This window comes from Berghia stephanieae, chromosome 7 (genome assembly GCF_034508935.2).
Source record: "Berghia stephanieae isolate SIO BIC M18660-M18661 chromosome 7, UCSD_Bste_1.3, whole genome shotgun sequence".
Classification (NCBI taxonomy): Eukaryota; Metazoa; Mollusca; class Gastropoda; order Nudibranchia; family Aeolidiidae; genus Berghia; species Berghia stephanieae.
In genome coordinates this window covers 9809656-9834598 of record NC_088366.1, presented here as the reverse complement: position 1 = coordinate 9834598, position 24943 = coordinate 9809656, and the positions used below count along the sequence as shown (strand labels likewise).

Here is a 24943-nt window from a genome sequence, read left to right as displayed (position 1 = left end):
ATTTACCTTTCATGTTAATGTATTTCTTTTTCATTCTTAAAATCCAACCGTGGTGTAGTGGTTTAACACTCCACTTAGTAGTCAGTAGGTAAAAAATTACCCCAACAGGAAATTTTGTATAATTCAAAAAAAAAAAAAAGAAAAGAAAAGAAAACACACAAGCCACCAGGATATGATTGTAAATTGTCTATCAAAAGTGAGTAGTTTTCTTAGTGGGGGTGGGAGTCAACAGACTTTGGCATTTTTTTGAGTGTTTTGGCATTTTTTGAGTCTTCCCCTGGCATTTTGTTGAAAAATAATCTGGCAACCCTGCACTCAAGGTTGACCAGAGCCAGAGCGTTGACTCAAGATCTGGTACTTGCAACACACGAATTACTGAAGGTAATTTGAAATTATATTGTGATATTGAAACGTTAGTGCATTCTGATATTCTAAATTATGACTCGACGTAATCACTATTCGTAGTATATAGTAGAAGCGCTCGCTCGTCTCTGAAAATAAGTTGTTGTCCCCTCATTCTCATCACAACACTCTTTTCCCTTTTCATTTTCTGTTCAATAATGTGGTGTCGAATGGCTTGAACTTGAAGTTGAATGAGTGTGTTATTATTTGTGTCATTCTGACTCAGTTGATATCCCTACCTCAGACTTTAGAACGATCGTTGTCTTTAATTCCTGATTTGATTAAATTTTTTTTTTAGCCATGGGAATGGGAGACTATTCAAACTCGGGTCTGAACAGCCGCAGCCTGCTAAATACGCTGTGATTATCCCCAGACATATACTTGAAACTCCATTCCTTTAAACAATTATCCACATTCCAGAATATGGAATGTTTCCAAGTGCACATAGAAATAAAATTAACCAACATTAAATCAGTTGGGGGGGGGGGGGGGGGATGGATGGGACATTTATCCCTTGCAACGTTCTGTAAAATGAAGACGGAATTTAAAAAAAAAAAGTGGCAGAACTAGGATTCGCACCCACAACGTCGATTCTGGTAAAACTTCCAGGGCAGATGACTAAACCATTCGGCCATGACACCCACTTCGAAGTCGACGCATATTGTGTATATGTAGTAACAACTGATTTAATGTTGGTTAATTTTTTGTTTTTATAGATATTTTATTAACTTTCCTTATTTCTATGTGCATTCGGAAACATTCCATATTCTGGAATGTGGATAATTGTTTAAAAGAGTGGAGTTGCAAATATGTGTCTGGGGATAACGAAATTTGGTTATCCCCAGACAGGCGTCTGGGGATAACGAATTTTCATTATCCTCAGACAGGGATCTGGGGATAATGAAAGCCCAGCCTTTTCGTTATCCCCAGACAGGGGATAATGTCAGCCTGCTATAATAATAATAATAATAATAATAATAATAATAATAATAATAATAATAATAATAATAATAATAATAATAATAATATAATAATAATAAAATAATAATAATGATAATAGTGTTGATAATAATAATAATAATAATAATAATAATAATAATAATAATAATAATAATAATAATAATAATAATAATAATAATAATATTAATAATAATAATATATAATAATAATAATAATAATAATAATAATAATAATAATAATAATAATAATAATAATCATAATAATAATAACAATGATAATAATTATTAAATTAAAATAATTGTTATCATTTTAATTATTATTATTATTATTATTTTTATTATTATTATTTATTATTATTATTATTATTATTATTATTATTATTATTATTATTATTATTATTATTATTATTATTATTATTATTATTATTATTATTATTATTATTATTATTATTATTATTATTATTATTATTATTATTATTATTATTATTATTAGTATTATTATTTATTATTATTATTATTATTATTATTATTATTATTATTATTATTATTATTATTATCCTCATTATTGTTTGTCAAGGATAGCTAGATGTAGCCATTTGCCAATCACAATAGCTCAAGGCTATTTAGTACTGCAGACTTTAACAAGTACAATTTATGATGATTGACTTTTAGTACTGTATTCCAAAGCAAATGCTTGCAACGAATCTTCAAGATATTCTAGCCAAACACAATCTCAAATGAGGACCTGAGAGCAAGAGCTGAAGTGGAGTCTCTGGAGAGTCTCATTAAAAGTATAATATGGCAATGGTTGCGACGTTTCTGTCGAAGATATGCTGAAACATTGATAAGGAAGGCTCTACGATGGACACCCCAAGGAAAGAAGAAGCGAGGCCGCCCCCAAGGAGACTTGGAGACGTACTGTAGATAGGGACCTAAAGCAGATAGGTTTGTCTCTCGAGATAACCCCAAGAATAGCTGCTGACAGAACCAGGTGGAGATCCCTTGCATCGCCTCAAGTGCCAGCAGGCTCAGAGAGGATTGAGTGAGTGAGTGAGTGAGTTTGGTACTGTTATGTGGTGTTTTTTGGACCACTTTGTTGTGGAAAAGACATGTGCACCAAAAACTGTTTTTTAGAAAATCTTATAATGGATGAAAATTGTAAATAGTTTGAAATAATAACTTTGAGTGTTTAATCTTGTGCAGCTATGTGGTAAGACACTCCCTTTTGGATCATAAGGTTTTTGGGTTCGAGCCTCGCTTGATGAATAGGCTTTGGAAAAGGCTGTTAACAGTGTGCTGTCTTTGAAAAAAATATAATATCGCATAACAGGCGTCATATCTCATTCTACATGTTTCGTGTTGCTGTTGGCCAGGGACCCCTTGTAAAGTGCTTTGAACACACATAGTGGATATTGCGCTATATAAAAGGTCAATTAAAAAAAAAATTCAAGTAAACCCATATTACGGCATGTGGTATCATAACACATGCACTGCCGTACTCTGGATAAACCCATATTTTAAAAATTTGGACAGAACACTCGTCCTTCAATTATCGATCGATTTAACTGACCCTCATCTTGGAAAACCAGGGACTTCGCGAAGATGAGGTTTTTCCAGAGTATGGCAGTACAGTCCTTACATGGATAATTTTGTTTTACATTCTGACCAGAAACTTTAACTTCAAATGTCGATTGTTTGAATTGACATCTAATGGTACGATTTGATTTGACATTGACATCTAATGGTACGATTTGATTTGACATTGACATCTAATGGTACGATTTGATTTGACATTGACATCTAATGGTACGATTTGATTTGACATTGACATCTAATGGTACGATTTGATTTGACATTGACATCTAATGGTACGATTTGATTTGACATTGACATCTAATGGTACGATTTGATTTGAAATTGACATCTAATGGTACGATTTGATTTGACATTTTTCACCAGGTATACCAGATGATCACGTGATTAGAAAAAGTGTCACCCTGACCCACACACCAGGATTCTAATCGTTTGTGACAGATGTCAATGAAGACAATATTGATATATCAACGAGATTAGTGATATGGATCGATATGCTACAGCACTTCCTTATCCCAACAACAGGGACCCCACAGACTCTACCACAGCCGATTACATCACAATCACGCTAAATGAAAACGTAGTCCAACCAGCTCAACGTTCTACATCTACTACAACCACAACCAACACCAACAGTACTCGAAAAACAACCACTGGTTTTGACCACATCACCGACACTACCAACACCAATAGTGTCACAAAACCTGTAACATCATTCTCTTGCTCTCCTACTGTCTCCTCCAACAACCAATCAAAATACAGCATTGTCTCAAATGGCCAAAGTAATCATCGGAATAGTCCTATCGATGCTGACAATGACATTGCAATGAACCAACAAACAGAGCAACAACAACGAAAACAAGAAGAGGAGGAGTATGTTGTAAAGGTGGGAGAAAGAGCAGATAAGAGGAAAGCAAAGGGGAATATAGAAGCTGAGGATGAGATTTTGTCCCCTGCTGAATCGATTAAAAAGTTGAGAGGAGAAGGACTGCAGACTCCTGACGAGAAAGATACAAGCAGTGGAATTTCTTTAAAAGTTTCGGAGGAACTTACCGGAGCATCAAGTTGTCCAACTGCCGAATGTAAGAAAGGATATATTATTATTTATATATATTTCATCGTTATATCTTGTTAGAATTTAGTTATATTTGCTTTATCATTCTTTATTTTATACTGTACATTATGCATGTGCGTGGGAACAAAAGTGACAATGATGATGAATGATAATAAAACGATTATATATAAATGGGAAAAGATTAAAATTTTTAAAAAGTCAGTAGCGCGTAATAATATAATAGCACATCTGTACATATACTCCATCACGGTTTCCTGGTTTGAATGTGTTCCTCTTAGTGGGGACCTGTGCTCATGTCTGGATGAGACTTTTGGGTAATCTCAAACTAAGTAATCTCAAACTAAGTCTGCCCTAACCAACAAAAGGACAGTATCTCTCAAAAAATCATAAAATCACTTGTTTTACTAAACCGAATCTCTGGGACATAGGGAAGCTTACACAGTTGTCAGAATGATCATAACTCAAATATTTTTGAAATTAGAGGCAATTAAAAATTTGCTTGAAACAGTATCTTATTTCAACCCCATCGTTAACCAACAAAAGGACAGCATCTCCGACGGCCGTATTCAGCCCTGTAAATATCGACGGTGTCCGTGAGCATGCGGTGGCGTCAACGAGTGGCGTGACGAAGATGCCGCCGTATGGCGAGCAATACCATGCGAAACTGTTGGTGACGATTTGATTGGTTGACGCATAAGTCGCCAACGCCAATGACGTCATCCGTAACATGACATCATAGTGGAACTTTTTCTATCGCGTTGTTGTTTTACATGAGAGAGAGAGAAACACACACACACACACACACACACACACACACACACACAGAGAGAGAGAGAGAGAGAGAGAGAGAGAGAGAGAGAGAGAGAGAGAAAGTCAGTAACAAACAGAGAGCGAGAGAGATGGATGCAGAGAGAGATATTTTTAAAAATAAATTAATAAATAAGAGAGAGAGAGAGAGAGAGAGAGAGAGAAGAGAGAGAGAGAGAGGGAGGGAGAGAGAGAGAGAGAGAGAGAGAGAGAGAGAGAGAGAGAGAGAGAGAGAGAGCGTTTTAAAGTGTATTCATTGGGAATGGGAGGGAGGGTGTGGTCTTTTGAGACAATAAACAATGTGAGTCAACCTAGGACTTCATAATAATATATAGATGTCACTGGAGTGAACCCAAAGAAAAAAGGGAGGAGAGATTAATAGCTGACATTGACCACAAGGGGTTGTGATAAGGAGTGGCAGGTCCTAAATAACTCGACGTTGCAGCTCAAACAAGAAGATTCAATTATATGATTTCGTGTAAGTCATTACAAATTAAGCCCCACTCGCTCCTCTTCAAGCTGTCATCTGACTCAAAATGGTAACAATGCAACAAATGATTTGACCAGTCCCATTTTTAAAAAATGCAATCTCATTGGTCAATATATTTCCCATTGATTGACTTTGACTTTTTTTGGAACGAAGGGCTTTCTTATACTATCCCTACCAGCGACATCTATAGAAGTCCTAGATCCCTACCTATTACTGAGTTTGCGCCAACGGGTCCCGTTAGAGATAGACGACGATTGGGATTGTTTGGAAGCTTTAACCCTTTGCCCACTAGTCATTATGACATCGGAAATGCTATCGCCTTCTACATCTACGCCAGAATAGAAATAGAGGGTGGAGCCTACCATGATATAACATTTTATGGATCCCTAATTTCATCATATCAGTTCTGTCCACTGACAGGTGGGTGGATATCGCTTTCAAGAACTTATGTCCTTATATGAAATCCTGAGTTTTTGACCAATCAACGGATTGCTCTTTTGATAGCTCGCTTGTCAACATGAGTCAGCTCAGCCCTTGATTTATGTAAAGGAATCACATGCGGTATATGTTGTGTAACTTCAAAGACCACGGTTGACCGAAAGCGATGAATGGAAGCCCTACTGTGGCGTGGAGAACGAGGTCTTGTATGTATAGTTACGTCATATCTCAACGCTCGTGAATTCTTAGTACGGCTGGACTCACAATCAAAACTCGAAATCTGTGTTTTAAACTCTTGAATCAATCGAATTACATCAGTGCGTTCGTCTCATTGAGAAATGAAAAACGATATATAAATCAAGAACATCGACCGGAAAATAAGGAAATTATCATAAAATTATAAAATTTGAGAAAGCTATTTTCAAAATCAAATATATTACAAAAAAGGTTATTTCTCGACCGATTTTTATGAGACAAAGACAATTTTTCTCCACTTTTCAAGCTGATTCCAACAATGAGGTTTTCAATATTTATCGCGATAAGATTCTTTGTCTTTATTTTTTTTTAATACCCAATTGACTGATCAGGAAATGAATACGTAATCCTTGGCGGCTAGCGAGTAGGTGTTAAATTTTGCTTACCCTTTCCCACGCAGACGCACACACACACACACACACACACACACACACACACACAGACTGAACACACAATGTATGTCTTTCACTTCTGGCCAAGTTGCCTTATTACAACTTAGACTCGAATGATAACAGCGAGTAGGGTGTCAGATTAAACTTCAGTTTTAAAAGTCAAATTCAATTCACACCGTAATAAATCATAATAATGATCATTCTTGATATATTAGAGCATTAAAATATTTAATTCACATTACCATAAATATATTTTAAATATATGTATTTTGTAATTATTTTAGCGACGATACGAACCCCTTTTAATCGTCAAGCCGAACGATAGGATGCTAGACGACGATAAGTCTGTGTGTGTGTGTGTGTGTGTGTGTGTGTGTGTGTGTGTGCGTGAGTCTACGTGGGAAAGGGTAAGCAAAATTTAACACCTACTCGCTAGCCGCCAAGGATTACGTATTCATTTCCTGAGCAGTCAATTGGGTATAAAAAAAAAATAATGACAAATAATCTTATCGCGATAAATTTGAAAACCTCATTGTTGGAATCAGCTTGAAAAGTGGAGAAAAATTGTCTTTGTCTCATAAAAATCGGTCTAGAAATAACCTTTTTTGTAATAGATTTGATTTTGAAAATAGCTTTCTCAAATTTTATAATTTTATGATAATTTCCTTGTTTTCCGGTCGATGTTCTTGATTTATATATAGTTTTTCATTTCTCAATGAGACGAACGCACTGATGTAACTCGATTGATTCAAGAGTTTAAAACACATATTTCGTGTTTTGATTGTGAGTCCAGCCGTACTAAGAATTCACGAGCGTTGAGATATGACGTAACTATACATACAAGACCTCGTTCTCCACGCCACAGTAGGGCTTCCATTCATTGCTTTCGGTCAAACGTGGTCTTTGAAGTTACACAACATATACCGCCTGTGATGCCTGTACATAAATCAAGGGTTGAGCTGACTCATTTTGACAAGCGAGCTATCAAAAGAGCAATCGTTGATTGGTCAAAAACTCAGAATTTCATATAAGGACACAAGTTCTGGAAAGCGATACCCACCCACCTGTCAGTGGACAGAACTGATATGATGAAATTAGGGCTCCATAAAATGTTATATCATGGTAGGCTCCACCCTCTATTTCTGTTCTGGCGTAGAAGGCGATAGCATTTCCGATGTCATAATGACTAGTGGGCAAAGGGTTAAAGCTTCCAAACAATCCCAATCGTCGTCTATCTCTAATCGGCCCCGTTAGAGCCCCTATGCGCAATCTGTCTATTCTTTGCTCCACCCCCTCCCTCCTTTCCCCCTTTTTATCTACCAGTCTCGCTCGCTCTCTTCGTCTCCCTCGTGTTTCTTTCACACATACAAACACACACATAAACACACACACACACACACACACACACACACACGCACACATATTTATATCTTACTCGATCCCTTAGTCTAACCGCATACTGTCTATAGATAGAATGCGCTTGGCCAAAGAGTTCACAACATTGCCATCCGGAAGTATAACGGACCAACACGCAAACTCTGTGTAACCATGAACTTTATAGTCTGGTTAATACAGTTTAGTGAGAACAACTCACAAAGGCGGATGGCAAAAACAATAACAAAGGCCTGAGTGACGTCATCTGCATACTATCTATAGAATCGAACGCATGACCTTCACATCCGACAGCAGTCGTGACATACCACAACGCGTGTGTTTGACCCAGCGACATCTAAGTTTGACCTCGTCCGTTGGATGTTAAAAGTGGAAATACCTGCTTTTAACAACTGTTTGGATTGCAGTTCTTATATCTTTGACTTTGACTAAATTATGCGCCCGTGATTAAAGACTAAATTGCTGCAGACACTGAGTTCAAGATCAATCTAATCTATGACATAAGTTGAAATATTCACGTATTACTTTCCACCAGATCAACATATCAAGCTAGCTATTTAGTGGCTGGTTAGTGGGCAGAGGGGCTTTATAAACAAGTAATAAAAATGAAAAAAAAAAACAAAAAACAGAAAACAAAACCATTACAAAACTTTATACAACTGGCAATAAAAAACGGATCCCCTTGCTTGTTGGTCGGATGCTCAACCAAACGTCTAACTTAAGTATACTTATTTTTCATTCATTTCAACTAATTTGTGTGTGTGTGTGTGTGTGTGTGTGTGTGTGTGTGTGTGTGCGTTTGTGTGTGTGCGTGTATGAGTGTCGGTGTGACTGTCTGTCCAGGCGTTTTTTTTTTGTTTAGTTGTTTTTTTGGGTTTTTTTTATGTTTTTCTTTTTCGTCGTCTTCATATCTCCCACTTTCCACACATCCTTCTATTTTTTGTCCAAACTTTTGGTGAAGGTAGTACTGACACAATTATTATCTCCGAACTTAAGAACAACAGTTCAGTCAGCCTACAAACAGCAACACAGAACTGAAACGGCGCTTCTTAAAATCTTTTGTTATATAATGCGGATGCTAACAATATCAATTTATTATGCCTTTAAGATCTTTCAGCTGCCTTTGACACCATTGACCATTACATTTTGTTAAGAAGACTAGAAAATACGTAGGCGTAAAAGGAATTGCCCTTAAAACGGTTTACATCATACAAAAATGTATTTACAGGATCGATGGCAGACTGTCGTGGTGAATGGTATTCAGTCAGAACAAGTTTTACTAAACTTTGGAGTGCGTTCTTGGTCCTGTCCTTTTTTCTGTATATAAGCACCCCCTTTCTAGTGTGATATCCAGATTCAATCTGAGTTATCATTTTAATGCTGGTGATACGCAAATTTATGATTCAGTACCCCTAAGTAATTTAGAATTCTTAATATAACGAATTTCGAGCTGTTTTAATGAGATTAAATCTTGAATGTACCATAACAAGTTAAAATTAAATGATAGTAAATGATAGTAAAACTGAGATTTTAAAGTGTGGAAGGCAAATCATTCACCTATTTCTCTCGGAAATAGCACAATAGAATTTTCAAATAAAGCAAAAAACCTTAGCGTCATCATTGATAAACATCCTTCCATAACAAGCTGCTACGTGAATAACACCATACAATCTATTTACATAGAAATGAATAAAATAAGCAAAATTCGTAATCTAATATAGCAGAACTTTTAATTAATTCCCTTGTTTTATCTAAATTGTACTATTGCAACTCCCTGTGGGCGAAATTAGCTAAAGACAAAATAATTTTTCTGTTCATCTTATTTGCTCATAATTTAGGCACCTTTTAAATTTAGTAAGAATGGTGTTGCCTATTTCATTCAGTATAAATGTACCAACAGATTTCGTTCCATTTCATGCTTTTCGTTTCCTATGACAATGAAGATATTGATTTTAAAACAAAAAGGTATGTGTGTTGCACGTGTTGGAGGCGGGGGGGGGGGGGGGGGGGGGGGGTGGGTGGGGTTGGGGGGACATACCCTATTTTCAGCTATTATTAGGTTTAATTCACTATCACTCACTCCTCACCCATATCGTTGTACAATGACAAAACCCTGATACACAATTAAAGTCTAATTTACAAGATAGCCAAAATCACCAATAAGCGTAAATTAAAGCTATGATGCTTAATAAAAAATAGACTCATCTTGAAAAAGGAGTCAGGGTCTAAAAGATTGAGGAATAGTCTAATGTAGTAATATTATATCAGAGTCACGCCTACAAACTTGACGGAGATAATTTATTCATTCCCTTCACGCCAGGTCAAACGCACTTAGCCTTGCCTCTCACTCATCCGTGATGGCGAGTGCTCGCCCTCGCTGACGTGAAACGTTTGTCGATCGAGTTATTCGTATTTTGCTATATTCCTTTAACTTAGATACTGTTCTTTTGGTGAATACGGACGAGGCATTTTGCATTGCGGTTAACCAGTGTGTACATTATGTGAGACGGTCGTATAAGATACTGTCCTTTTGTTGGTTACAGGTAGAGTTATTTGCTTGGCTTTAACCAAGAAAGAACAGTATCTCAAAATATTACGCAACATCTTACGTCAATGAAATCGCCGACAAACAGAAAAACGCAATTTATCATCAGCTATTATTTAATGTTAGAAGACTTCCACTATGTAATAGAATTAAAGAGTTATGAATGAAAAAACTAAATGTGTCGATTGCGGCAAAACTTGCTGGACCTGGGTCAGCCCAGATACTGTCCTTTTGTTGGTTAGGGCAGAAGTACACTGATATTGTGCTCTTGGAATCTACATTTGGTCCCTATTTGAACTCTTCCACTTTGTCTTACTTTTTTCTTATGTTCTTTCAATTATAAATCTAACATTTTTTTGACTATTCTAATTTCTTCCTTTTTACTGGCTTTGAAATGACCTAAATGTGTCTCAAACACAATAAATTCCTTGAAAACAAAACAAAGGGAACAATGTAGTTAAATTAAACGTGGTCAAAGTCGAGAAATTAATTCCAACACGATTTATTTCAATCAATCAAAATCAAAACATGTCTGGTCCATCAAACACTCAACAGAAGTGAAATAAAAAGAGTATATCAAGGGGAATAACACTAAATAATCCATCAGCATAAACAATTAACTCGATTGCATCCCCTAGACTGTATGTAAATATAACAAATCGATATTTATTTTCTACAGTTGTGATTCATACAAACAAGAAATGAAGTGTGTAGGAAAGTGACAGATGACAGCAGAGAATAAAAACTTCGCGTGGTGATGGGAGCTCGAATCCGCCACCACTCAAACGAGTCACAATCTCCTCGGCCAGGTGGAGTTGTATCAGTAAGGTCGCGGGTTCGATGCCCCATTGGCGCCACAAAGTTCTTATTCTCTGTTGTCTTTTGGCACTTTCCGACTCATTTCAGTTCTTGTTATTATCAACATCAGTTTCTGCACCGCTCACTTTTCTGATTCATACAAAGGGTCCAATGTTTGAGCACGGAGCTAAGTTGAAGCTGGCCATGAGAAATTACATTTCCTTACTCACGAGATTTGATGGTTCAAAAATCCACGAATAGCGCCTTTGTTTGTTTCTTGTTTGTGTGGTGTCTTCTATCCCCTGTACCTGTTTTTCAATTGCTTTCTGTCTTTGTCTTGGAATGAGATTACTTGGTTTTGTCATGACCTTGGCCAGAGTCCTTGGCTGGGAGGGAAACAGTTGAAAGTGTAGTTATAGTTTTGGGGGATGATATTTTTTTCCTTGTAAATCATCTCTCTGTTATGTATTTTTATTTTTTTATTTTTAACATATGATTTGTAAACATTTGAGTGTGAACCTCTTAGTGGGAACTTGTGCTGGTGTCTGGGTGAAACTTTTAGGTGATCTCAAACGAAGTACTTTGATAGTGTGCTCTTGGAATCTACATCTGTTTCCTATTTGAACCAATTCCCTTTTGTCTTACCTTTTCTTGTGGTCTGTAATTGTAATTCTAGAACTTTTTACTATCCCATTTTTCATCCTTACTGGCGCTGATATGACCTTAATGTGTTGCAAGCGCCGTAAAACCATTAAAAACAAACAAAAACAGCTTTTTATATGGATAATCGAGTTCGGGAATTCCCATTCTGTTTTTTCTGTTTATGACGGAATCATCATGGAATAATTGACCGTGAACAGACATCAACAATTCCCCTTTAAAGTTTATATAATAAATTTGTTTTTATTACATAATATTAAGTTTTATTAATATAATAATAATTATTATTATCTTCATCATCATCATCATAATCGTCGTTATTTTAATGAATCATTTTTCTGTTTCTTGTTTTGTTTTGCTTTGTTGGGTTTGTTTTTTCGTTCTTTTTTTGTTTTGTTTTTTTTTCAAAAATTTGTATTCTTATTGCAATTCACCGCAGCTCTTCAGTTTGGGAGAGGATGTTTTGGAGATAGGGTCAAGGTTATGTGGGTTGGAGGTGGGTGGAGTAGATGGTCTGATGGGAAGAGATTCAGAATGGACTACGGGGGAGAGTGGGTGGGGGAATAGAGTTAAGGTGACGTTTTCAATGATACTGAATTCTTACTTGTCATAATTTTCATCACCAGGGATCCATGAATGTGCTCTCTTTTCGGATGAGGAGTTTGTCGCTGAATCAGAGAGTTTTGAAAAATGCAAAACTGACCAGGGATGTAAATATTTCCGAATTATTAGGATTTCCGAATTTTCTGGTAGTCTACTTTTCAATAGAATATTGCATAAATTTCTTCACTTCTAAATTTTTATTTAATGATCGTAAGCGTGCACATAATTAAGTACAGTTTACATGAGAGGGTCAGTAAATGGCTTCCACAAGAAACTGAAAGAAGTAGCACCTCATATTCTAGACATAGATGGAGATGTATGTCATCATATCCACAATGCTGTTGGCAAGTTTACTTCATTGCTAGATGAGAATAATTTTATTGTAAGACTACTTGATGATTTATATAATGATTTTGATTATAGTGCTGATTTGAGGGAAGATCTGAAACAGATTTGTCAGCTGATGGGAGTGTCAGAACTTATTCCAGTCAAAAGAGCAGGTCATAGGTGGATGTCAATATATGATGCCTCATCTCGCTTCCTGGAATTAAAAAATGTCTTAACTGTTTTTTATTCATCATGGCTGACAGTGGAAGAAAAAAAGGATCATCAAACAGAATTGATTACTCTACTTAAGCATGTTAAGAAAGATGCAAGATTATTGTTTTTATTTTACAAAGATTGAGAAGAAAGAAGCTGACCAGACCAGGAAAAGAAAGAAAAAGGAGGATAGCAGTCAAGTTATATGTTAAGAAGGATTATACACTTTTATTGTCTGTTATTTGCAGCATACTGCCCATCTTTAAAAGCTTTATATTGACTTTTGAACAAAAGGAGCCCATGATCCATAGACTGTATGACGAAATGGAACTTGTTTATAAAACTTTTTTGACATGCTTTTTGACTCATGAGTATGTCAATAGTTTCCAGAAAGTTACAAAAGTTAATGTGAGGAGTGAACATACCCATCCACTTAAAAATATCTTTATTGGAAATGCTGCTCAACAGATCCTGAAAAATTTAAGTCATGAGCAAGATAAGATGTTCAGAACAACTGTCCTTACTGCATTTGTTGAAACTGGAGAATACCTGAAACACAAGCTTCCACTCGCTAATAAAATATTTTCTCTTCTTTCAACTCTTGATCCCGAGTTATGTGGTCACAGTAGAGCCTCCTCTGGACTGCAAGATTTGTTTGATTGCTTTCCAACATTGACACAGGGAATTGACAAAAGATAAATTTTCTACTGCTGCATCTACCTTTCATTCAGATCAAAAATTTACCTCATCAATTAAGGAAAACAAGTTAGATAAATGGTGGTCATGTGCAATATCCAATCCTCATTACAAAATTTTAAGCCCAATCATTAAAGCCTGTCTCTCCATTTTCACTGGCCCAAGAGTGGAATCATCTTTTAGTGTGATGAACAATATTATAACCCCACAACCAATAGGCTAGATGTAGGTACCTATGAAGCCATTCACAAGATTAAATATAAATTACTAAATGCTAATAAAAGTTCAGTTCAGTTTTTTCAAAGAAATGATCCAGTTTATAGTCCAGTAGATTCTTCTTTATGCTACTACATGCAAACTGCTGGGATGAGAATGAAAAGTTTAAATCCCAAGAAAAAAAGGGGGAAAATTCAAAGAAAAGGAAATTTAATAACAATACACCAAGCAGCCCAAGAATGTAGACAACAAATTGATAGATCCACAACTGTGTCACTAAAGAGACAATCTGATATAGAAATTCCACATTCCAGTTGTAGCAAAAGGCTTTGTACAGATAATTAATTGTAAGACAGGTAAGACGCTTAATGCTGATTTTTTGTTTTAAAAAAAAATTAATTTCGCAGTCCTTCAGAATTTTTTTCAACTTTGCATTTACATCCCTGACTGACCACTCTAAATATTTCTCGGTGGATGAGTTTAAAGAGGAACACCTTCCCGAGGTCGTGAGAGTGCCAGGGATTATGAAATGCATTAGACATAACATAGATAGAACAGTAAAAGTTGTTTTAAGTTTTACTAGTTTGAATCGCCCTGACACTTTTCCTGGAACAAACAAACCGTACGCTTTCAGTCATATCAGGGGCAACAATAGAATGGTAAGAACTGGTACTGGATATTTATGTAATCCACAAGCTTCTATGAGTATGAGTATTTTTTCAGAACGTACTATCTTAAATAAATTAAGTTGTTGTCCATGTTGGCATTGTAAAAATTCAGAAAAACGCAATACGCATCATTCATATTTTTTGTGGAGACATCAACACATGTGATTTTTGATGACGATGAGGCTCAGAATGTCAGATTGGAGTTATTCTATGACACGGATGACAAAAAAGGGGTTGAAATTCTGTATGGAGTCGGATTCAAATCTCATGGAGAATATCCTGATTTGAAACTGCAAACAGACAGGTGTAAGGTGTGTTGTGTTTCACACTGTCCCCAGCTGTCCAGGAGGTTGATGAATTTGTTCCTTTATAGGAATGTACCTAAAGGAGTGAGGGTATTGCCGATCCTCATTTCTCATCCTCATGGCGGTAAAAAAACAGATATCTGTTGGAAAATTTAAGAAAATGACGTTCAATAATAGAGAATATTTTGATCTTGGAAACGAAACGGTGCAATTTTTGGACAATGGAGTAATTCGTAAGGCACCGTCTGCCTTGGATTCGGTCGTCACATCTCTTGATGCCTCTAAGCATCTTTATCAATTCTCACCCTTTGTAATTTTACAAACACCAAAAAATTGTGAAGTTATTTTGTTAGATTCTAATCTTTCTTCTGTTATATTTCCACCTGGATCAGAACTTACAGATAATTTATTTAACAAAAAATTATCTTGTCCCTTAGGTATGAAGGTTTCTCTCAAGACGAGTTTAATAATGTTGATTAATTTCGACTGTGAAGGGTTGAAATATGACATGGTATCCTGTCCAGGAAGTAGTGGAGCCCACCTACACATTGACTCATTTTATAATAAACACTGGCCATGTGTACATCATTTTGGCGTTTCAGGAGATCTAAAAATATCTGGATGTATTTTTCGGCAAAGTGATGGTGTGAGATATAGTCCAAGTGGTCCTGTTAGACCACTCTGGTTGAGATAATATTTAATCCAACTTTGCAACCTGTTTTCATACTGACTGAATGAACTTGAAGAAGAGATTTGAATTTTGGAGAAAAAGAAACCAGGACAGGGAAATGCTGCTTTGTTCTGCACACATAGTGCCTGAAAACAATATAAATTCGGTGTAGAGTCGATATCGAAAATTGACCTTAGATTCAGTTTATACAAATATTGTAAATTGTGAACAACTCGAAACGGTATTATGTAGTGTTGGTTCAGCTGCTTAAAATTGAGTTCGCAGTCATAGGTATGAAGCTTCTGTTAAGTTTATTTGTTTAATGGGTACATAAATTCAGTTCTTGAAATGGCAAAATTAATTATTTTGTCATTTATTCATTTATATATATATGTATTTATTTACCATTTCTCACTTATTGAATTGGATGATCATCTATCAATTTAACCTTTTATCTTCTATTTCTTTAATTCGTAATTCAAGGTTCCGATTGTAATTCTATTTCCATACCCATTCGTTTATTCATTAACTTGTATATTTCACAAGTTATTTATTTTATTAGGCAATCTGTGTGCTATTTCATCATTTATTTGGTTCCATTCCCGATGGTAACTTTATTTCAATACCTTCTCATTTCAAGTCTTGACAAAATAACTGAATGGATAGATTCGTGGAAATCAATGTTTCATATGAACATGTTTCGTTTTAAGTTTTTATATTCTATTCATTTTTTATTTATTGTTTTATTTTACAACCCGCAGGCGATTGCAGCTTTGTATTTATTTGTCTATTTATTTATGTATTTATTTGTTTATTCATCTATTTACCTTCTTGACCTCCCATTATGCGCAGGGAGGTACTTACTATGTCTTCTATCCCCCTATATCTGTTTCCAACATGCTTTCTGTCTTTGTCTTGGAATGGGATCACTTGATTTTGCTTTGGCCCTGGCCGGAGTCCTGGCTGGGAGGGAAACAGTCATATGCATAGGTATTGTTTTGGGAGATAATAGTTTTTTCCTTGTAAATCATCTCTCTGTTATGTATTATTATATTTGTTATATTGAATGTATAATTTACGCTTTTGAGTGTATTCCTCTTTGTTGGATTTTGTGCTTGTGTCCGCATGAGACTTATAGGTGTTCTCAAACTAAGTACATTGGTGGTATGCTCTTGGAAGTTACATCTGTTCCCTATTTGTTCCCAGTTCCCCTTTGTCTTACCTTATCTTGTAATTCTAGAACTTTTTACTATCTTATTTTCTTCCTTTTTACTGGTGCTGATATAACCTAAATGTGTTGCAAGCGCCGTAAACACCGTAAAAATAAACAAACATTTACTTATTCATTTATTCACTCATTTATTTGTTGTTTTCTATAGTTATTAATCTATACATTTAATTTATTCATTGATTTATTAGAGGTTTTAAAAGGTTTTTTTGTTTGTTTTTTTTTATGTGTGGGGTTCCTGACCCCATAGTGGGCAGGGGGGGGGGTACATGCTGTGTCTTCTATCCTCTTATATCTGTTTTTCAACATGTTTTCTGTCTTTGTCTTGGAATGAGAGTCAGTCAAATGCATAGTTATTGTTTTGGGAGATGATATTTTTTTCCTTGTAAATCATCTCTCTGTTATGTATTATTGTATTTCTTATTTTGAATGTATAATGTAAGTATTTGAGTGTGTTCCTCTTTGTTGGTTTTTGTGCTTGTGTCCGGATGAGACTTATAGTTGATCCCAAACTAAGCTCATTGGCGGTGTGCTCTTGGAATCTACATCTGATCCCTATTTGTTCCCAGTTCCCCTATGTCTTACTTTTTCTTGGGTGCTTTAATTCTAATTCTAGAACTTTTTACTATTACTATTCCATTTTTTTCCTTTTTACTGGCACTGATATAACATAAATGTGTTGCAAGCGCCGTAAAACGCTTAAAAACAACAACAAAATTGATATTCATTTTCTCCTTCCAAATAAAAATGTTACCTATCTGTTCACAATTTTTCACTTCAAATTTTGAGTCTCACAAAAACTTTATTAGATATTAACACCGCAACAATATAGATTTCTTGTGTATCCATGGTTTGGAAAAATAACATCTTGCGAACAGCACTGAATTAGAATATAGTATCTTGGTTCACGGCACCAAAATTTCATCCATAATGTGGCGTAGTTGAGCACATAATATGTAATGGCTTATGATCGTATAGTGGCTTTTTGATATATGGTAATAATATTCCTTTGGATTGTGTTGTAGATGTTAATAATGACTGAAGAGTTCAAAGACCAATAATGTTAATTGAATGTACATCAAAACATTTAAATAAAAATCAAGATTCCAAGTTTCAATTCTTACTACTTTATTTGTTGTCATAAATTCCAAATCCAAATCAATTAGCATGGTCTTAATTCAATCAGTTTCATAAATTCCAAATCCGTAAAATCAATCCAAATGTTAATCCATATTGCCCTGGGTGGGGTTCCTGACCTCCCATAGTGGGCAGGGAGGTACATACTGTGTCTTCTATCCTCCAATATCTTTTTTCCAACATGCTTTCTATCTTTGTCTTGGAATGAGATTACTTGGTTTTGTCCTGGTCCTGGTCGGATACCCTGGCTGGGAGGGAAACAGTCAATTGTGTAGTTAGTTTTGGGAGATGATATTTTTTTCCTTGTAAATCTGTTATGCACTGTATTATTTTTTTCTTTTACACAATATATGTGATTTTTAAACAAGTGAGTGTGTTCCTTTTGGCGGGGACCTGTGCTTATGTCTGAATGAGACATTTAGTGATCTCAAACGAAGTACACTGATGGTGTGCTCTTGGAATCTACATCTGTTCCCTATTTGAACCAATTCCCTTTTGTCTGCCTTATTCTTGGATGCTTATATTGTAATTCTAGAACTTTTTACTATCCAATTTTCTTCCTTTTTACTGGCGCTGATATGACCTTAATGTGTTGCTAGCGCCGTAAAACCCTTAAAAACAAACAAACAAACAATCCATATTGCCTATGTAACCATTTTCAATTTACGTGGAATATTTCTAAGTCCTTAAAAGCAAGTAAATGATGGTGAGCACAGATGGTATAAAGTAAAAACGGGCAGCTCATAGTGAAGTTGAATTCCGATTTGATCAGAACCACTCTGTTTTATACCCTTTCGTAAACTCCCCACAATTCTTGCAAACCACTCCTCTTACTGACTTTGATTGTCACATGTTAGACTAAAATAAACCCACTAAGAGTAATAGCGAATCATATTCAACTGGGATATAAAAATCAACAAGAATTTTCCCGAATATCAATATCAAACCCCGCCTTTTATGACATAAAAGTACTTTGATAAATGACAGCATTTTATGCATAACAACCAAAAATAGCATCGATCTGTTGCTGTTATCCCCCGAGTTGCAACGACAGTGTATTATGGACAACAACCGAGAATAATTGCAATCTCCTGCAGCTACCCCCATGGTTCTATGTAATATTTACCATGTTTTTTATCCAAACTCTTGCTTGCATAAGCTTACTCTCTTACACTTGCTACCCTTTGGATAGGACGCTAGTCTATTGCAAATTACTTTCCAACAGATCTAACAGACCCGGCTACCCATTCACTGCTGGGTAGGCAGGCAGATCAGAAACAAAATCTCGACGACACTCGGTCCCTTTGCGCGTGAAGCGAGTGCTCCACCAGCTGAGTTCTGGGTGGGGTTCCGGACCTCCCATTGTGGGCAAGGGGGGGGGGGGGGGGTACATACTGTGTCTTCTATCCCCTTATATCTGTTTTCCAACATGCTTTCTGTCCTTGTCTTGCAATCAGATTACTTGGGTTTTGTCCTGGCCGGAGTCCTACCTGGGAGGGAAACAGTCATATGCATAGTTATTGTTTTGCGAGATAATATTTTTTTCCTTGTAAATCATCTCATCTCTCTGTTATGTATTATTATATTTCTTATTTTGCATATATGATGTAAGATTTGAGTGTATTCCTTTTTGTTGGATTTTTTGCTTGTGTCGGATGAAACTTTTTGGTGATCTCAGACTAAGCATATTGGTGGTATGCTCTTGGAATCTACATCTGATCCCTATTTAATTTGTTCCCAGTCCCCCTATGTCTTACTTTTTCTTGGGTGCTTTAATTGTAAATCTAGAACTTTTTACTATCCCATTTTCTTCCTGTGAGCTGGCGCTGATATAACCTAAATGTGTTGCACGCGCCGTAAAACCCGTAAAAAAACAATAAAAAACAAACACCAGTTGAGTTGACGAGATCCCCCGTGTACCATTTGTGCAGAAGTTCAAAATGGAACTGTATTTTCAGTCCACCAGTGGACTCAAAACAACAACACAAACATTAATAAAAGAAAAATGATTTTTTAAAGCAACTAGTTTTATTTCACTCGCTCTCAGAATATAAAATTCAAACAAAAATTGCCGTATCTCAAAAGCAAGGGGAAAATATAAACAACAAAGAAACAAGAAGGCACTGGATAAAAAGAAAAATGCACAAAATATTTTGTATCAAATGTAATGTATAATAATATAATATTGTATAAAAACATCGTAGCAAAACAGTCATTGTTATAATATATTCCCCGTCGCCTAAGAACAGTAATAAGTCGTGGTGAACAAGAGGTCAAATTTGAATTTTTCAAATTAAAAAAATTATGGAGCAGGCACCAGTGTAAGGTAAAAGTCTGCTGAACAAGTGTGTATGAAAGGTGCCTGACAAAGAAAGAAAGAAAAATACTAGAAAAAATCTCAAAATATCAGTCTACATCGACTGGGTATCGAACCTCAGACCTTATGATTACCGATCAAATACGTGCTCCCATTATCAGTTGAATTGAATCGTAAAGTAAATAAGAAATGTGGCATTTTATTTGTTTATATTTTATTTATTTATATTTCTATACCAAGAATAAGATGGAGGGGGTTCATCGGTGGACTATGACTATGACCCAGTCGGAATGAAGGGCCTACCTATGTAAGTAAAGTAAGAAGAAGATAGTCACAACGCATTATCAGCGAATGGATGAATAAACCAGTGACTGAATGTGGAAGGATGGCACAGGACAGAAGCTTGTTTCGGTTGGCAGTTACGAGGGCCACGTCTATGAGGAATAAGCCGTGATGATGATGATGATGATGATGATGATGATGATGATGATGACGATGATGATGAAGGCAGCGTGGCTCAGCAGTAGGGTCATTGGAAAAGGTACCGACTTCGATCACCCATCGCTGCGCTGTGACTGACGCCTGGGTTACTCCAGTCTTCCCTTGGAATATACCCTAGAGACAAATATCCCCTATGGGATGAATAAGGGAATCTTATTTTTATTTTTTTTATTCCTTTATGATGATGGTGATTATGATGATGAGGATGCTGCTGGTGATATTTTCTTTTCAACTTTAAGAAATCAAATTGAATCTCCTCAATAATAAAGCATCATATTGCCTCACCTCATTCTCCTGACAGTAGCCCATGTTGTAGGCGTAGAGGAGACGTGAGTACAAAGCATCACATTGCCTCATCTCATTCTCCTGACAGTAGCCCATGTTGTAGGCGTAGAGGAGACGTGAGTACAAAGCATCACATTGCCTCACCTCATTCTCCTGACAGTAGCCCATGTTGTAGGCGGAGAGGAGACGTGAGTACAAAGCTCATTGCCTCACCTCATTCTCCTGACAGTAGCCCATGTTGTAGGCGTAGAGGAGACGTGAGTACAAAGCTCATTGCCTCATCTCATTCTACTGACAGTAGCCCATGTTGTAGGCGTAGAGGAGACGTGAGTACAAAGCATCACATTGCCTCACCTCATTCTCCTGACAGTAGCCCATGTTGTAGGCGTAGAGGAGACGTGAGTACAAAGCATCACATTGCCTCACCTCATTTTCCTGACAGTAGCCCATGTTGTAGGCGCAGAGGAGACGCGAGTATAAAGCTTCGCCAGCCTGTCTTCGTCAACAATATATTTTGAGCTTAAGGTTTTGTATAGAGCAATATCCACTAAACGTGCTCAAAGCGCTTTATATGGGATCCCTAGCCAACAACAACAACAACAACAACATTTAACAAGTAGGATGAGACATGGCGGCTTCCACCAGTGCCTGCTCCATAATTTGTCAACTCGTCCTATAGGGAATGAGATTAGCTGAAGAGTAGCGTCCCTTGATTGGACGTCACATAACAGAGATAACGTCAATCTGGTTTTGAAGTGTCTCAAGCCGCTTTCGCCGGAAGCGAGGACGAGAGACGCATGCGCACAACTAACATGACGTTCTCTCTCTAATAACTTTTCTCAGACTATGGGTGACGTCCAATCAAGAGACGCTACTCTTCCGCTAATCCCATTCCCTATTACCGTTCTGAGGCGTTGGGTCAGATATTGTGTATTACCAAATGTATAAAAACGCTAAAATTGGTTTAAACGTCGTAAATAAAGCCATAAAAAGGGGGGAAAGTTGCTGCATATAAGGCAAACAATGTCATGTGTAGTTTGACCAATATAAAAAAGACTCCTGACGTTTGCGGAAAGTTTGAGAGATATAATGAGTGGATGAAATGAACAAAATTGAGGAATATTTCGAGTATAATATTTCAGTCTTGTGATCGATACCATACGAAATAAATAATAATAATAATAATAAATAATAATAATAAATAATAATAATAATAATAATAATAATAAATAATAATAATAATAATAATAATATAATAATAATATAGATAATAATAATATAATAATAATAAATAAATTAATAATATATAATAAAAATAATAATAATAATAATAATAATAATAATAATAATAATAATAATAATAATAATAATAATAATAAAATAATAATAATAATAATAATAATAATAATAATAATAATAATAATAATAATAATAACAGTAATAGTCACATGTGCAGTTCTTGGCCAATGAAAACGTCGAAATAAAATCAATGACTGTATGCCTTATTTTGGCATTCCATAATAATATATACAATATTCATGTTGTGTGTCAAACAAAGAACAAAAGTGTGATGTAAAAAAACTGGTTCAAAACTCATTGGAAGAGTATAACCATTCTTCTGGAGGACTGGATAAATACCTTGCATAATTGATTTCTGATTACAGGGCGATTGCATATTTATTTCTTGTCCAAACATGTAACAGTGAATGACAAAGTCAGTTGGATGGTGAAAAGGTTTGAACTTAGGTATTGCCAAGTTTAGTTAGAAAGTCAATTTTTATCAAAAATGAGTTCTTGTCATAAATGATTAAATGAACCCTTTTTGTACCTCTTCGGGAAATATGAAAGATTAATTTCAATTCTAAATTAATATTTTTTACAGCTAGTCAAGTTGAAAAAGTATGAAATTTGATAAAAGATGCTGGATACCTTTCCCATACATCTGACCATAACTTCATGAAAAATCACTCGATTTACTTCAAATAAAAATAAAAATTCCCATGGGAGCATATTCTTTCAGAAAAAGATGCAAATCCAAAAAAAATTTCACCTTGGTACTGATTATGTCATGTACTGACACATATTATATTCTGGTCCTCAACATGAGTGTCATTCAAATTGATCGATATTTGAACCACCAGTGTTCTGGTCACACTTTCTCTTCTATGCGGCTATGTGGTCTAGTGGTATGGCACTCGCCGTAGGATAGGAAGGCCCTGGGATCCATTCTCGATGGGCGCATAATTGAGTACTTGGAAAAGGCTCTTTACTCACATTCTCTCACCGTACTCAGGTGTAAAGTGAGTACCTGACCGTTAATTGTAATATCACCTAATAGGCATCATGTCCTGTCCTAAATGTTACATATTGCTGTTGGCCAGGGACCCTTGTAAAGCGCTTGAGCACGTTTAGTGGATATTGCGCTATATAAAAAGCTCAAAGCTCAATTTAGTCACCCCGACTGGCCCAGGTCAACCCATTCCACGGTACGTGTCTTTCCAGAATACAGGAACCAACTGGTCAAAAGATCGGAGCCAACGCGTATATTATTCACAAGTCTGATAATCCATATCATTGTTACGGCCTCTTTTTTTTTTTGTAATGAAAATACCCTTAAATCAACACAAAAGTATTTTACACATCAGCAATCTTAAAACAAGCTCAACATTGCATTCGGTTATCAGAGCCTCTACTGTACATTCATGTAGATCTGAGTAGCTGGATGTAAATAGATTGACATCCATGAAAAACAGGATGAATCGGACTTCGATAAAGTGTCAGGCTGTGAGTTTAAGGGGGTTTGGGTCAGACTTTAAGTTAACGAAGTCCACAACCAGTGTTAGGGTATGACTCTACGAGAGTTATAGTCAGGCTATGAGTTTAAGAGAGCTACAGTCAGGCTGTGAGTTTACGAGGGTTAGGGTCAGACTTTAAGTAAACGAAGTCCTCTGCCAGTGTCAGGATATGACTCTACGAGATTTATAGTCAAGCTATGAGTTTACTAGAGAATTAGTCAGGTTATGCGTTTACGATAGAATTAGTCAGGCTTTGAGATTACGAGGGTTACATTCAGCCTCTGAATTTACTAGGGTTATAGTCAGGCATTCAATTTACAAGGGTTACATTCAGGCTATGAGTTTACGAGGGTTATAGTCAGGCTTTGAGTTTACGAGGGTTATAGTCAGGCTTTGAGTTTACGAGGGTTATAGTCAGGCTTTGAGTTTACGAGGGTTATAGTCAGGCTTTGAGTTTACGAGGGTTATCGTCAGGCTTTGAGTTTACGAGGGTTATAGTCAGGCTTTGAGTTTACGAGGGTTATAGTCAGGCTATGAGTTTACGAGGGTTATAGTCAGGCTTTGAGTTTACGAGGGTTATAGTCAGGCTTTGAGTTTACGAGGGTTATAGTCAGGCTTTGAGTTTAAAGGGGCTACAGTTAGGCTATGAATTTAAGAGGGCTACAGTCAGGTTACGAGTTCACGACAGTTTTTACCGTCACGCTATGGGTTTACGAGGGTTACAATCAAGCTATGAATTTACGAACGGCAAATCAAACTATGCATTTACGAGGGTTGCAGTCGGGCTGTGGCTTTATGAGGGTTACAGTCAGTTTATGAGTTTACGAGGGCCACAGTCAGTCTATAAGTTTACGAGGGTTACAGTCAGTCTATAAGTTTACGAGGGTTACAGTCAGGCTATGAGTTAATGAGGGTTACAGTCAGGCTATGAGTTTACGAGGGTTACAGTCAGGCTATGAGTTTACGAGGGCTACAGTCAGTCTATGAGTTTACGAGGGTTACAGTCAGTCTATGAGTTAACGAGGTCTATGGTCAGGATCTATGTAGACGAAAGTCAAATTCCTATAATTTATTTTTTTTTTTTTTTTTTTTTTTTACAGTTTAGAAAATGGCATTCCTTTCTTATTTTTAAATAAAGTATATCGATCTAAATTGCATTAACCTCTATACTTTATA

The 24943-nt window shown here is 36.1% G+C and overlaps 1 protein-coding gene across 1 annotated transcript; it reads left to right on the top strand.

The window, feature by feature from the left end:
• Positions 1-309: 309 nt before the first annotated feature.
• On the top strand, positions 310-13004 carry LOC144976139 (uncharacterized). Its single transcript, XM_078920320.1, has 3 exons — positions 310-381; positions 3321-4036; positions 12433-13004. Exons 2-3 carry the CDS (start codon positions 3439-3441, stop codon positions 12600-12602), a joined length of 768 nt encoding a protein of 255 aa, XP_078776446.1. The 5' UTR covers positions 310-381; positions 3321-3438; the 3' UTR covers positions 12603-13004.
• Positions 13005-24943: the final 11939 nt, after the last annotated feature.